This window comes from Mytilus californianus, unplaced genomic scaffold (genome assembly GCF_021869535.1).
Source record: "Mytilus californianus isolate M0D057914Y unplaced genomic scaffold, xbMytCali1.0.p SCAF_9, whole genome shotgun sequence".
Classification (NCBI taxonomy): domain Eukaryota; kingdom Metazoa; phylum Mollusca; class Bivalvia; order Mytilida; family Mytilidae; genus Mytilus; species Mytilus californianus.
In genome coordinates, this window is record NW_026262745.1 from 45,343,014 (window position 1) to 45,358,557 (window position 15,544).

At 30.8% G+C, this 15,544-nt stretch overlaps 1 protein-coding gene across 2 annotated transcripts; it reads right to left on the reverse strand.

Annotated features, from left to right (window-relative positions):
- Window positions 1–8,873: 8,873 nt before the first annotated feature.
- On the reverse strand, window positions 8,874–14,506 carry LOC127716100 (RWD domain-containing protein 2B-like). 2 transcript variants are annotated; one of them, XM_052222189.1, is made up of 3 exons: window positions 14,350–14,506; window positions 10,154–10,394; window positions 8,874–9,653 (listed from the first exon to the last, which is right to left on the reverse strand). In XM_052222189.1, the coding sequence occupies exons 2-3, from the start codon at window positions 10,391–10,393 to the stop codon at window positions 8,973–8,975; spliced, it is 921 nt and encodes a 306-aa protein (XP_052078149.1). In that variant the 5' UTR covers window position 10,394; window positions 14,350–14,506; the 3' UTR covers window positions 8,874–8,972. The 2 variants fall into 2 exon arrangements, with proteins under 2 accessions (XP_052078149.1, XP_052078150.1); XM_052222190.1 differs by lacking the exon at window positions 14,350–14,506 and adding an exon at window positions 13,904–14,002.
- Window positions 14,507–15,544: the final 1,038 nt, after the last annotated feature.

The window sequence follows — 15,544 nt, forward strand, 5'->3', positions numbered from 1 at the left end:
AAGTGTTAGAATTTATTTTGAATTTTTATATAGATATATGCAATTTTATATGTTCTATTTTGTTAATATAAAGTATTTTCTGCATTAACAATTACTAAACGATTATTGCGAACCCAATGAAAGTTTTCCACAGTGCCATCTCTATCTTGACCAGGTATTTAAACTTTTGCAAGTTCACCTGTCCTATTGAATGAATACAATAGCTATTTTTCTCTGTGTAGTTTATTCACTGGGACCTTTAAATTTCTTCTAAGAGAAATCTATCACTCATTGATTAATTTACCTGAACAAAAAATTTAACTCTCAATGATAAAAATACATGTACCAATACTAAATGAGGACACACAAAACTATATGTGATGTTGATTTATTCAATATCTAATAATTTAGTAGGCTTCTAGAATGTATTAGGGTAAGTTGTCTGCATTGGCTATTTGCAATATTAGCCATAATAAACTGATTTACTTTATTTGCATTATTTACCAATTTTTACTAAATTGTCTACAGCTTTTCATAATTTTGTTCCAATGTTTTGACATTAAATTTTGCTATGTTCCTATGGAAATTTGTGACTTTCAAATTACTTTTTTTGTGTTGGACCAAAAAAACTATGAAAGTGACAATGCTAATATTTACTCTTATTATCCATTTAGACTGTACTTCAATGTACATTTATTCTAATCAAGCTTAAAGGTTTGTGAAAAAATGTCAAAATAAATAATCCTCTCAGACATAGATTTATAGAAATAAAAGGGATAAGTTAACATGAATAACTATCTGTGAAAATAAGTTGGTTTACAGTATTTTATTAAATGTATTCTATAACTAGACAAAAAAAAAATCAAATTTCAATAGGAACATTGATAAAACTTTTGTTTGAAATCAACTTTTTATGATTGAATCAATGTTTATATTAAACTGAATGAAAATATATTATTAATATTGAATAAATACATCATCACACGCAATTAATGAGTATAAAAAAAGTATTTTTGTCTATATATAAGAATTTTTTTATACTCAGGTAATTTAATCAATGAATGATAGATTTCTCTTAGAAGAAATTTAAAGGTACCAGAGAATAAACTACACAGAGAACAATAGCTATTGTATTTATTCAAAAGGACAGGTGAACTTGCAAAAGTTTAAATACCTGGTCAAGATAGAGATGGCACTGTGGAAAACTTTCATTGGGTTCGCAATAATACTTAAATCTGCCAAACTTGTATTTGTTTTCTAATTACAAATATAGTTGTTACAAGATCTGAAATGTTATGTTGTGAAAGAAAATGGTTTGTATGTAATGTGCTTTTGGTATGTAAGCATGATCGCTGTTGTGACGTTGTCGATCTGAGAAAAAAAACATTGAATTTTTCTTATATATTGTTTGGTGACAAATCAGTGTCGTCTATATATTGCAGTTATCTAGAATGATAATAAATTCTTAAAAAGTAGAGACTTTTCATTTGTAACCTTGGTAATACACCAACAAAAGCTGATGAATATGAATATTTTCGAAGGACTCCAAAGCTCTCACTTGACCATCTATTCATTGATTTGTAAAACTTTGCCAGACATTATGTTAAGAGCTGTTCAAGATTTAAACGCATTGGGGGATGGGAGGCACTGAAATTAATGAATTGTGGATGGTTGCATATTCCTTAGAATTTAAAAAAAGTGCCTCCCATGATGCATTTAAATCTGGAACAGCCTTAAGATGTACTGTTTTTACCAGTGATTTTTCTTGTAATACTATTTTGTAATTGAATTCATCCTGATCCAATATCTCCTGTATTTTGCACTAACATGTAGAAAGTATATACATGCTTTGACATTTATAGTGCTATCACTACGGTAGATTACAAAGAATGGAGTAAATTCTGTAACTACCAAAATCAGCTTGATAATTTTAAGCCTCAGCCGTCACTAGAGGGAGCATTAAGATTTACCCTTGTACGTCTGTATGTCCCAAAATTGGTTTCCCTTCTCTAACACAATGCTTATTACCACAAACACAAAACAAGTTCGAATTTGGTTGGCGTCACTTTTACCGTTCTCGAGTTATGCCCCTTTATAACGTTATATGCAAGCAGAGGCATCATCTGTGTCCCATGGACACGTTCTCCATTTATTTAGTTATACAAGAAAAAAAGTTAAATAACAAATACAAGTTAATTTAAGTAATTTTTCACCAAAATGTTTGGCCAAAGCATGGTCTTAATTGACTGAACTTGTTACCAATCAGTTTTGTGATATACCAAAAATTTAACAATGATACAACAAAATATTGAAAGTAAGACATATTTAGATTGAATTTTAAAAGAAATATTTAACTCAAAACATGACTCTTTAGAAGCAGTAAGTCACTCAACAAAATTTGGAATATTTTTACTAAAAACAAAATATGAATTCAATTTGGATAGAATACAAAATTCTCCATGGTTTGAAATAATTTTTGATATTTTCTGTGTAGTGTATTGTCCTAATGTTTGATATATTGTTCCTGACTTCTATAGTGTATTGTTTGAATGGACGTTTATATGTTGTTATCTATTGTTGGAAATCCTGTCAGCTGTGTGTTTGAATAATAGTGCATTTGTTTCAACTTCAAAAGAGAAAAACTTTTGTTTGAATTTATTGAACAAGATTTTATTAGGAGTCGTTCTTGTTTGACTATTACATAATCAAATTGTTGTTTCCAACAAAATCAAACTGTGCTATAATAAATGTATGTGATATCTTTATGGTCCGAGTTCATTATATTGTATTCAAAATTCAAACTAGACAATAGATATTTGAATGCTATGCATTACATTGTTAAAGTTTTTTAAATTCTTATTTAACAAATACTTGTTATGTTAACAACCTCACATTCTTTCTATAATATTTCTAAAATTCATATCAATTTTAATATTTTTTATAGGAGTTTTGAATGACGTTCAGTTATAAGTTCAGCAACTCTTTTCACCAAAAATCTTACGGTTAAAATTCATCACAAGATATACTGAAATGTTCATGTGTAACAAGTATTATTTTTACTCGTAAGATTTTTGGTGAAAAGAGCTGCAGATGTCATCAGTCATAATGATACGAAACAATTAAATTTACTGTAACAAGTCATCTGCTTATCATCCCCATATTTATAACCTTGCTTTGAATTTAACATCAGCTGAATTTAGGATCTTTTACAAGACTTGTTCACAGCATTCCTATATCTATTACTTCCCTTTGAATTTGTTGGGTTTTGGAGCAAGCATAGTATAAGTCTATGGTTAAATGTTTTACCTGTAAGGGTAATATTTTATTTTGTAAATTAACAATAAACAAATGTAAATTTTACTTTTTTCAAAAACTATCCCTTCTGTCTGTAAGAGTTTTATATTATTTTATAGAGTAAAATGGTTGTATAAAACTATATTTGAAGTTGTGGAGTTTAAAGTTTATGCATGTTTATTTGTTTTTCAAAGCAGTAGCTTTTCTTTGTTTTATGGTTGTTACTTAAGGAATAAAAAGATTTTTTTCCATTGGACATATTTGAAAAGAAAGAGATTTTATATTTTCAGTAGATTTATTTGAAAGAATTACAATTACTTACAGTTACAACTATGTAATTTTGTGGGATTACAAGAATTTTCTAGTTTTCATTATTTGTACATTTATTGTTCACTTACATTTCTTCTTATATCTTTGTTTTTTCAATTCTTTATTTTTCAGTGCTATAAGAAAAAAACATGTTTTTATGTGTTTAACAATCAAGGCAATATGCTGTTAAAATATTTCTTATCCTGTAAAAATACAAATGAATATTTCTGACAGGTTTCCTTTATAACCTAATATTATGGATGTTTTTTTTTCTGATGGATATTTGATATATATTTTTTTTCTTTACATCATGCATAGATAATGTACATTGTACTATAAACTCATTAAACATCTCAGTAAAATATTGGTTTGTACTATATAATGCCATTTTCAGATATATTGCATGAATTAGATATGTTTTGTGGGGGAACGATTTTGTTGAATCAGTGTAACCATATTACTGACAGAGAACATATCTTTTCAATTACTGCAGATAAAGGATAATAGAATTGGATTTTTTGTCGAGTCTGCGAATTTTGTCGCAGAAAGCTCGACATAGGGATAGTGATCCAGCGCCGTTAACTAACTTCTGAAAAGCTTAATATTTCAGAAGGTAGAAGACCTGGATGCTTCATACTTTGTATATAGATGCCTTATGATATGAAATTCCTTCTGTCATATGTCTATTGTCCTTGACCTCATTTTCATGGTTCAGTGACTACTTGAAAAAAGTTAAGATTTTTTGTAATGTTAATTTCTCTCTTATTATAAGTAATAGGATAACTATATTTGGTATGTGTGCACCTTGCAAGGTCCCCATGCCTGTCAGACAGTTTTCACTTGACCTCAACCTCGTTTCATGGATCAGTGAACAAGGTTAAGTTTTCGTGGTCAAGTCCATATCTCAGATACTATAAGCAATAGGTCTACTATATTTGGTGTATGTAATGATTGTAAGGTGTACATGTCCAACAGACAGGTGTCATCTGACCTTGACCTCATTTTCATGGTTCATTGGTCAATATAAAATTTCCATGGTTTGGTCTGTTTCTTTTATACTATAAGCAATAGGTTATCTCTATTTGGTGTATGGAATGATTGTATTAAAGCTGTACATGTATTTCTGGATTGGTTTATCTGACCTTGACCTCATTTTCTTAGATCATAAATGTTAATGTGATACTTGTAGTAAAACTTTATAATTAGGACTATCAACATAAAATCAATGGTCAGTATAGTAGGCGAGACATTTCAGCATGTTCACTCTTGTGTTATAAATGTATAGAATCATTGAGGTCCTTGTCCTCATTTGGTTATTGGTCATTGTTATCTTTTTCACAAGTTCACAATGATACTACCAAACTAGAGGCTCTATAGAGCCTGTGTCGCTCACCTGCATCTTCAACAATAGCCACTTTTTAGTAAAAATCATCATTAAAGGGGAATAACTCTATTTAGAGATAACTGACAATTTCAGTCATGTTGACATATTTGTTAAAATCCTTTTTAAAAGTTTCTGTTGATCTATTATAGTCTTCAAGATAATAGGCAAAAAATGCAAAAAATTGTTATAAATTATCAAAGTGCAATAACTCCAATATTGAGTCATCTGCAGATTTCTGTCATTTTGGCTTATTTGTGGATCTTGTCTTGCTGATAATTTGTGCTATTTAAAGTTTCTATCTATCTATTACCGTTTTCAAGATATTAGACTAAAATGGGAAAGAATTATCATTAAAGAGCAATAACTTCAATAATGAGTTGACTTAAGATTTCGGACATTAGGCTTATTTTTTAGATCTTGTCTTGCTGATCATTTTAGCTACTGTGGATTCATTTATTTTCGTGGGTACCAATTTTCGTGGATTAAGGAAAACTTACATGTTGTGGATATTTAATTTCGTGGTTTTTGACAATGTTTGCATACAAGCCTATAGTAAATTTGCCATTCGTTGAACTTTTAATTTCGTGGTTAACATATAACCACGAAATCAACGAAAATTGGTATCCAACGAATAATAATGAATCCACAGTATTTACAGTTTCTATCTATCTAATATAGTTAAAGATTGCATGAAATGCAATCAAACCCTATGGTACTGACTTGATATCTATATCTTCCAAGGTTTATCACTACCTTTGATAGTTCAAACAAAATAGTGCAGTGAAGTGATCATTTTTTGTATCCTATCCAGTCAATGTCATGCAATTTATTGATGATATGTTATTCTTTGATATTTAAGTTATTATTAAAAATTACCTAAGAAATACATGGTGTATGAATCTGTTATAAAAAAAGGTTCAACTACAAATGTACAATCATGAACAAAGGAAGATAACTCAACTCAAATTTTGAATTTGTCTAGGAAAATAAAATTCAATGTTTTGTTTAAAAATTCTCGCAATCTTTACCCATCAGTGCTCATAAGCACTTTAAGATATTAGGCTAAAACTCAGAAGAATTGGTTAAAATCGTCATTTTAGGGCAATAACTCTAATAAGGAGTCGACTGAAGATTTCAGCCATGTAAACTTATTTGTAGATCTTGTCTTGCTGATTATTTTTGCTATATAAAGTTTCTGTCTATTCTGAACATTTTTGCTCCTGTCAGATTTTCTCTATTTACAGCAGTTTTCAAAATAATAGGCAAAACTTGCATTTTACCCCTATGTTCTATTTTTATCCATGTCAGTAATCTTGGTTGGCTGGTGGGGTCATCGGACACATTTTTAGCTCACCTGGTCCAAAGGGCCAAGTGAGCTTTTCTCATCACTTGGCGTTCGTTGTCCATTGTTAACCTTTTTATGACGATTTTTACCAATTTTTTGCGTTTTTCCCTTATTCCTTAAAAATTATGATACTTTAGATAGATCGAAACTTAAAGAAGCAAAAATGAACAGCAACACAAGATCTACATTTAAGACAATATGGAGGAAATTTTGTGACAACTCCTTATTGGAGTTATTGCCCTTTAATGACGATTTTTACCAATTTTTTTGCATTTTGCCTTATATGATAAAAATTATAATAGATAGATAGAAAGAAACTTAAAAAAACCAAGGAAGATCAGCAAGGCAAGATCCACAAACAAGTCAAATTTTGTCGATATAGTTCGTAGACTCACTCTTCATAGGAGTGATTGCCTCTAAATGAGGATATTTTTTATCCTCTTTTGTATTTGAGCAAAAATTAAAGAAGATAGAAACTAAACAGACAAAATGATCAGCAATACAAGATAAAAAAAAAGAAATTTTTCTACAATGTTGGAGAGATTCCATTGTTGATTATGCACATAGACCTAGGTGAGAGACACAGGCTCTTCAGAGCCTCTAGTTTAAACAAGATACCCCAATAATGATTGTGGCCTAGTTTGTTTAAATTTGGCCCAGTAGTTTCAGAGGAGAACATTTTTTTGTAAAAGTTAATGACAGATGCCAAGTGAAGAGAAAAGCTCACTTGGCCTTTTGGCCAGGTGAGCTGAAATGGATACCTGTTAACTGATTAGTTTGGTTCACTGTATAAAGAAGCTTTCTTATCTGTACATCTTACAATAAATCTGGATCTCGTAACATAGATTGTGTGATTCTATTTTCAAAAGTGATAACACCTCTGGTTAAACATTTCATCCAGATGCAGTCATCAATTCAATTGATGTTTGAATAGGTCAATGACCCATTGTTGATAACTGATCGGTTGACGTTGCAGCAAATTTGGTAAGATTTTTCTTTGATTTAAAATAAATGTATAGTAAGTGCCATGTATCAAATAAATAAACAAAACTTTACTGAGTCTCAAGGACAAACTTGAGTCAAGGTCAAACCCAGTAATTGTATTGACTGTATAATGTCTGGTCAACATCTTTGTTCTGCCTCCCTAGTTAAATTGATATTTATGACGGTTACAACCAAAGTCTTAAAGGTGTCTCATGATCTTAGTCCAAGGACACAATTTGTAGGTCAAGGTCAAAGCAAGGAAAGTATTATATTCTTTTGAAGGGGCAATAGCTGTCAAATTCATGTTCACTTTTTGACTCAAATTCTCATATTTGATTTGATATAACATACTAAAACGTATATCCAAATTATAAAAAGTCTAGGATAAACAATTTACGATACAGATTTAATGAGGTTGAATTATTCACTTGCAAGTGAATAATTCATCAGCAATGTTTCTTGGCTTATTTTGACAAAATTGAACCAAACTGGCTGCTAAAAGCAAATCATTTTTTCACTATTTCACTTTCATTTATAATTATTGAACAAAGAAAAAAAATCATATTTTAATTTTGTTTATATCTCGTAGCTAATGCCCCTTATAAGATTTATATCAAATTTTTATTTTGAGCTCTAAAAGTTAAAAGCAGGGTGACCACTTTCATTTGTTCATATGAAATGGAAGAAAAAAACCAAGAGTACACATGCTGAAATGTCTTTCCTGCTTTACTGACCATGATAGAACTTATGTTGAAATTCTTGGAGAAAAAGAATATACAATATACATTACATAAAATTAACATCAACGATTCATGTAAATGAGGTAAAGTTCAGATGAATCAGGTCAGATAGACATGTATGCCTTGCGGTCACTCCATGCATCTGAAAGTGTCTGAGAAACGAACCTTACCAAGAAAACTAAACTTTGACAAATGAACCATGAAAATGAGGTCAAGGTCAGAGGAACTCTGTAAGACAGAAGTGTACACCTTGCAATGATTCCATACACCAAATATAGTTAACCTACCAGTATTGCTTAATGTATCTGAGAAACAGACTTAACCATAAAAACATAACATTGACCAATGAAAATGAAAAAACAAAGTTTGATTTAAACCTGCCAAACAGACCAGTACACCTTACAATAATTCCATATGCCATATATAGTTGAGCTACTGCTTATAGTATCTGAGATAAGGACTTGACCATGAAAATTTAACCTTAATCACCAATCCATGAAATGAGGTTGTGGTCAGAACCCTGTCTGACACACATGTAGACCAAATATAGTTATCCTGTTACTCATAATCAGTAATAATTTCACATACCCAAAAAAATCTACAGCTTTATTTAAGCAGTCGCTGAACCATGAAAATGAGGTCAAGGACAGTGGACATATAACAGACTAAGAAACTTAACTAAAACAAGACTGTATTCAAAGTATGAAGGATCCAGGTCTTCTACCACCTGAAATCTAAAAATTCACAAGAATAGTTTACGGCCTTGCTGCCACAAGATTGTATTCCCTATGTCTTATATTCTGTATCTTTTTTCGAAGGGGAGATACAAACCACAAAAGAGACTGAAACTAAATTTATTTACACTATTGACATGATTAACAGAATAATGAAAAAAGAAAAAAAATCGATTAAAACATAGATATATAAAATAAATTATTCAGGTAACTGATGATGAAGTCCCTTTCCCATCAACACCAAAATAACAACTAAATATATGTCCACAATTATGTTCATTTAAAAAATCACAAAATAAACCCATATCCATACGATATTCCCTTCCTCTAGCAGCACGCACTTCAAAAACTTTTTCTTCAAATTTATCAAATTTATGAAACTCATTGATATTTTTCTTCCCAATTGCATTATCTTCTCTTTCCCGTATAACAATCTTTTTCCAAGCTAGCGCCCTTAACCTTGACCAATAATCATCAATATTTTGACTATATCCCTCAACACAAATTATTCCTGGTTTCCCAGGTAAACTAAAACCAGTAAGTTTCATTTCTAGAGCCCAGTCTACAATGTCTCTACGTTTAAATTTACTAAATAAGTGATGACTATAAATCCAAAGTCTTGAGAAAGTTTTGTCAAATTCGATATCTTTCTTTTTAATCTTTGTTGGTTGTTGTTTCTTCAAGTATTTTACAAAATTTTCTTGGATCCATTCTATAACAGAGAACATGCAGATTTCTCCTCTATCGACTCCCAAAATATACTGCTGTAAATCCTCATTTAATTGACTATGGCTGGTTCTGTCCATCTGCTCACAACGGGTAAAGACACATGGAGCAACACTTGGATATTCATGTGGATAAAGGCATACAACTTCAATAGTCACCTACAATTGACAAGCACCCTTTTATAATCAATTGATTTTGCAATCTTGATACAACACATTTGTATAGCCAATAAACGTTTTTCATATTACCGAATTTTGACTCCAGAGTACATATTGGAACTCGGTCAAGTACAAATGTAACAAAATCATCACAAAAATAGTTACTCCCCCCCCTCCCAAAAAAAATAACTGATTGTAAGTATGATTTTACTTCTTTTAGTTGCTCTTATTTGCCTGAGTACCAAAATGTCTTATCACAGAGTATGTAACATGTCGAAAATTAGACGCTTTATTTTCTTTTGACCATTGTATTTTTTGTCTATATTTAACCTACAGTTTGTGACTTTCACCTTGGTATTTTCTTCCCTTCCATTTAGGGTCTTACTTTTTTGTTGTTTTTTTTTTTGTATTCTATACATTTATTTTCAGTCAGGTTTTATCATATTGTTTATCAAATTCATGCATTAAGTGTAAAAGAATGCAAAATTTCTATAAATCACCTTTTGATTTCCTGGTGTTATTTTCAGTGTAAACCCTATCCTGTTCTGTAGGTATTCATATGCAAGTTTGCCATCAAGATATTGTCTAATCTCTGCTATAACTGCAGGGTCATCTAATCTCAATTCATCACTGTTTGGAAACATACTCTGTAGCATCTCAATCTCTGATACCTGGAGTTCTAACATGTCTGGAATGTTGACCTGGGTTTCCTCTACCTCGGGGTCATTAAACTCTTCCATTCTACAATAAATTATGATGACTAGTAAAATGAATGTCTCATCTATTTTCAGCCAATTATCAAGTTAAAATAAACATCAAATTTAAATGATAGTACTTGTCAGTTTTTGAGGTGTAAACACAGTCATGTTTGCCAATTGCCCAACCTATGATGAACCTGTTTTATCATAAGGAATTCCCAAGTATGGCTCTGTGTTTAGAGTTTACATCTCAAATTTTACTCTTGAGGCAAGACAAACCTGTTTACCTGGAATAAATAAGGCACGGCTGGACCTAAATAAATAAAGTTTAAAAGCATTTTTTGCTTCAGAGAATAAAAACTATCCTGGACTTTGATGTGGCAAAATAAACTAAAGGACATGATGTTTGAGAAGTTCCCCTCATCAGCTCATGTAATAATTGAAATGAACTGTTATATTGACTGAAATGAACAATACATGTAGATGGGCAATACATTTTAGATATCTACACAACTATAGGTGTTTTAAACTGTGTACCTGACTAAGTTGACCACATCAAGTTAAATTAATGCCGGTGTTTCTTTATTTTACCAACTTTTGTAGGTATCAAGTCGTTCCCGCCTAAAACCAATCCGGCCCCAAGTTGATCTGGTCCAAGTCATTTTGACCCCAAATCGATCTGGCTCCATAATAAAATAATGAATAATCTCTATAAAAGTCTGAGAGTTATGTGAAATATTTGATTCAGGGTAAGTGACAATTTGCACATGAAAAAGTTGTGTAAATTTCGCTTAGCGGAGGAATACTTATTAGGAAACAGTATTGAGTCAATGATGATTAATGATAAAAGGTAACAAATCTATTTAACTTTATATGAAAGGGATTCAGCAAATCAAACAATATTTCTCAATTTGAGTAATTTTTTAACTTTTAAAGAAAAAAGTTTGAGCGCATTAAATTGGGGATCAGATTTGAGTGAACTAACCAAATGTTATTCAGGTGACCAGTTGAAAAGATTATTTTAAAGATCAAAGACTCAAATTCACATGAAAAATTGCTGTTTAATGTTGACTAATGATTGCACTAACTTCTGTATTAAATGTATGTTTTTATTATAATTATGCATACCAAGGACGTATAACTAACAAGGATCGCTTCTAATATATGTCCTTGTGCATACCCAATATTCTTGATATATAACTTTATAACTTCTAATAAAATAGTAATTAACATAAATGTGTTATACTGTATAATCATCCCTTCTCATTAAAGGTGATAACACAATTTTAATATAATATTTTACATTAAAAAAATAATACCTTTTGATATTATGAAATCTAAATATAAATATTGAAACTATTGAAAACAATATTCCAATAAATGTCTCCTAAAATGAAAATTTAATTATATATTTGAATTATGCATCATCAAAGGCACAATTTTTTATCTGCCACCTTTGAAAAACCATGACATGTATATATAAATATATATATACAGTCAGCAGTGTTTAAGAACATCAGTTGTTCGACCTGCTAGTCAAATGCGTTTTGTTAAAATATACTTTTTCACTTTTTTGGTCTTTTGGAAAATGTTGTTTGTGCTGTATTTAGACCCTCTACCAAGAAATTTGTTTTGCATGCACAAGTATAAAAATTGCGATTTTTATCCAACGCAGTCATAGGTTTGAACGGTGTTTTCAATTTAGACTTGCGTATATATATATATATAGTTATAAATTTTGTCCACGCTGTGCATAAAATAGGAAAAAAATAAGGCTGAAAATGCACTAAATATTTATATTCAGTATGAATATTCACATTTTGTCTATTAAGACATCAAATTGTTCAAAAATGTTCTTCATGTCTTAATAGACAAAATGTGAATATTCATATTGAATATAAATATCTAGTGCATTTTCAGCCTTATTTTTTTCATACAGATATATAGTTCATTAATATTTATGAACTATAGATATACAATTCAAATACTAGTACAAATAATTATGACATCTTGAACATGTTGAAAATAAACAAACACCTTAATTACATTTGATATGGTCCACTCAGTTACACCCTTTAACTCACCTATTGTTGTGTAGATATCTATTGTCCTTATATTGTCCATGCCAATCAAGGACAATCAATACATAAAATTTGATTGACTTGGACTTCTCTTGAACTGAATTTTAATGTGCGTATTGTTATAAATGCGTTTACTTTTCTACATTGGCTAGAGGTATAGGGGGAGGGTTGAGATCTCATAAACATGTTTTACCCCGCCGCATTTTTGCGTCTGTCCCAAGTCAGGAGCCTCTAGCCTTTGTTAGTCTTGTATTATTTTTAATTTTAGTTTCTTGTGTACAATTTGGAGTTTAATATGGCGTTCATTATCACTGAACTAGTATATATATTTGTTTAGGGGCCAGCTGAAGGGCGCCTCCGGGTGCGGGAATTTCTCGCTGCATTGAAGACCTGTTGGTGACCTTCTGCTGTTGTCTGTTCTATGGTCGGGTTGTTGTCTCTTTGACACATTCCCCATTTCCATTCTCAATTTTATAATCAATACAATACAGTTTTTACCTGAGAAGGAGCATCTCAAAGATTTACCCAACTTAGTTTATTTTTATACATTCTGCAGGAACAGAAAAAAATGCTTATCAAAATCCAAAAAATATTTTATCTTATTGAAAAACAAAATGTATTTAAGGTTCATCATAACAAATGGACAAAAATGGCTGTATTAACACCTCAAAAACTACTCTGTGTACAGACTTACCTGTCCAGTTTAGAAAGTTTTAAGACCTGGCACCCACTAGATATATAAAAGTTAAATGCATTTTTTGTTTCATAAAGATATAATCACCTTTGGATTTTGATGGGCATTTTTTTTCCTTTCTGCAGAAGGTGTAAAAATAAACTAACACCTGAATTGCTTTGATACTGTCCACTCAGTTAAACCCTTTAACTCACCTATAGTTGTGTAGATAACTATTGTCTGTCTATTGTCTGTGTCAATCAAGGACAATCAATACAATAGAATACATTTTTTACCTGAGAGGGAGCATCTCAAAGTTTTATCCCAACTTAGTTTATTTTTACACCTTCTGCAGAAAGGAAAAAAAATGGCCATCAAAATCCAAAAAAAGATTTTATCTTTCTGAAACACAAAATGCATTTAACTTGTATATATCTAGTGGATGCCAGGCATTAAAACTTTTCCAACTGGACAGGTAAGTCTGTACTCAGAGTAGTTTTTGAGGTGGAAATACAGCCATTTTTGTCCATTTGTTATGATGAACCTTAACTTTTTTTTATATCTAGTGGATGCCAGGCCTTAAAACTTTCCAAACTGCACAGGTAAGTCTGTACACAGAGTAGTTTTTGCGGTGAAAATACGGCCATATTTGTCCATTTGTTATGATGAACCTTAAGACTTGAAAAGTCTTAGAATCTCAAAAATTATAACAAAAATAAAATTATGAACCTAAATGCTAAACCTTAAACTGAAACATTCGTGAACCAACGACTCCCATCTGTTGTGAGAAATACATACGTTTATTGTGAAATTCAAAACTGGAATAACTAAACAAAGCAAAAATGGAACTGGTTTTGGTTTGTTGACAATCTACTATCTAGGAGATGTGACGTCAAGGGGAGGGAAATGATAAATATGCCAGTAACGTGTGATCAACGTGCCTGCGTGGCATTTCACACTGATTTTGAATCATCTATGATCATTCAAATTAAGTTTTGTGACAACATGCATATATCTGTCGGATTGAAAAAAAAAGGTGTATCTATTAGAATCGTACTGTAATTTGAGAGTAACTATTATTAGAGACATAATTAAAGTCATTGATGGAATTTATAGTACTGCCTGCGTGTCAGTGTAGAAAAATCTTAAATTATTATGATAGATCAATATATATGACAGCATTAGACTTTTAATGACCATAGAAACAGGTCTGAGCAACAAAAACATGCATTTTTCGCTTTTACCTCCTTTGTATTGTTGATTTTTTACTGGATACCCTCCTGGTTTAATGATTCCTGAAAAACATGAATAAAACTGTAGAAGTATATAAATACTGTATTCAAAACTATTTAGTGTCATTGACATGCCTTGGTCTCCAGCAGAAAATGATAATCCCGGACATTACTGAATTTTACTGATTAATTGTTTCAAGTCTTTCCGTTTTTCGACATAAAAAAGTCACGTTTATATCATATGTTCTTTATTAATATTAGCACATTTTATATCCGAGGGGTATAATTGATAGGACATTCACAGAACAAATAACGCAAATGCATTTGTCTATTTACATACCTTTCAGTGTATATATAAGTTGTGAGTCTGGAACTTCTTGAACATAAGACTTGATTAAACTTAAATAAAAAGGTCATTGTATCTAGATTAAGACACATCTGATGCAATACACGGTGCAGAAAACATGGTTAAGTTGAAACGTGTCATATTATATTTCCAAAAAGTTGAAACGTGTCGGATTATATTTCTCAAAGTACAACAGTGATAAATTATCAAACTAAAAAAAAGTCATCAATCTTGATGATTTTATATTCATTTTCATATGCATGTCTTTTCGTTCATTATTAGCTTTTTTAAATCGCAATTTCTGTAACTTTTGCCATGTCTTTGTCACAGATTGGTTGCCCGAAGGTGGAATAGTGCAGTTGTCATATTGAGCTAAAATCTGAGGGCAGAAGGACAGTCAAATACAATAAATAATTTTGCGCTGTTATCATTTTTATTCTTGTTTGTTTTTCTTTGTTCACAGCTTCTTTCATCAAGATATATACTTGGTTTGTAATTTAGCACAACATTGTTAGATCTTCAAATTAAGTTGCAATTTTTGTAATTTTTGTCCGTCAGTCCACAGGTACAAGTTGAGATTTTTTATATACATATATTTATAAAAAAAACTTGTCTTGTACCTGTGCTTCAGCCGATGTGATTTGAACCCATGCTGCCTCAGACATTATATGTGATTGTTGAATGAATGATGCAAATTATTTAAAAGATTACCGTAACTTTTATCACTGGCATATTATTATTTTACATTTGAGTTACATAATGTAAGCCTAAATAAGTGTAAAGATAAACGTAATGAATGGCGAATAATTGAGCAGAATGAGTCCGAGAGTAAATGAGTAAAACGTTAACTGATAAAAACTA

Bases quoted from the DNA above. Each gene is read 5' to 3' on its own strand.
- LOC127716100 (XM_052222189.1), bottom strand. From the start codon at position 10,393: ATGGAAGAGTTTAATGACCCCGAGGTAGAGGAAACCCAGGTCAACATT. The intron at 9,654-10,153 runs GTGATTTATAGA...TGTCAATTGTAG, and splicing joins TAACACCAGGAAATCAAAAG to GTGACTATTGAAGTTGTATG.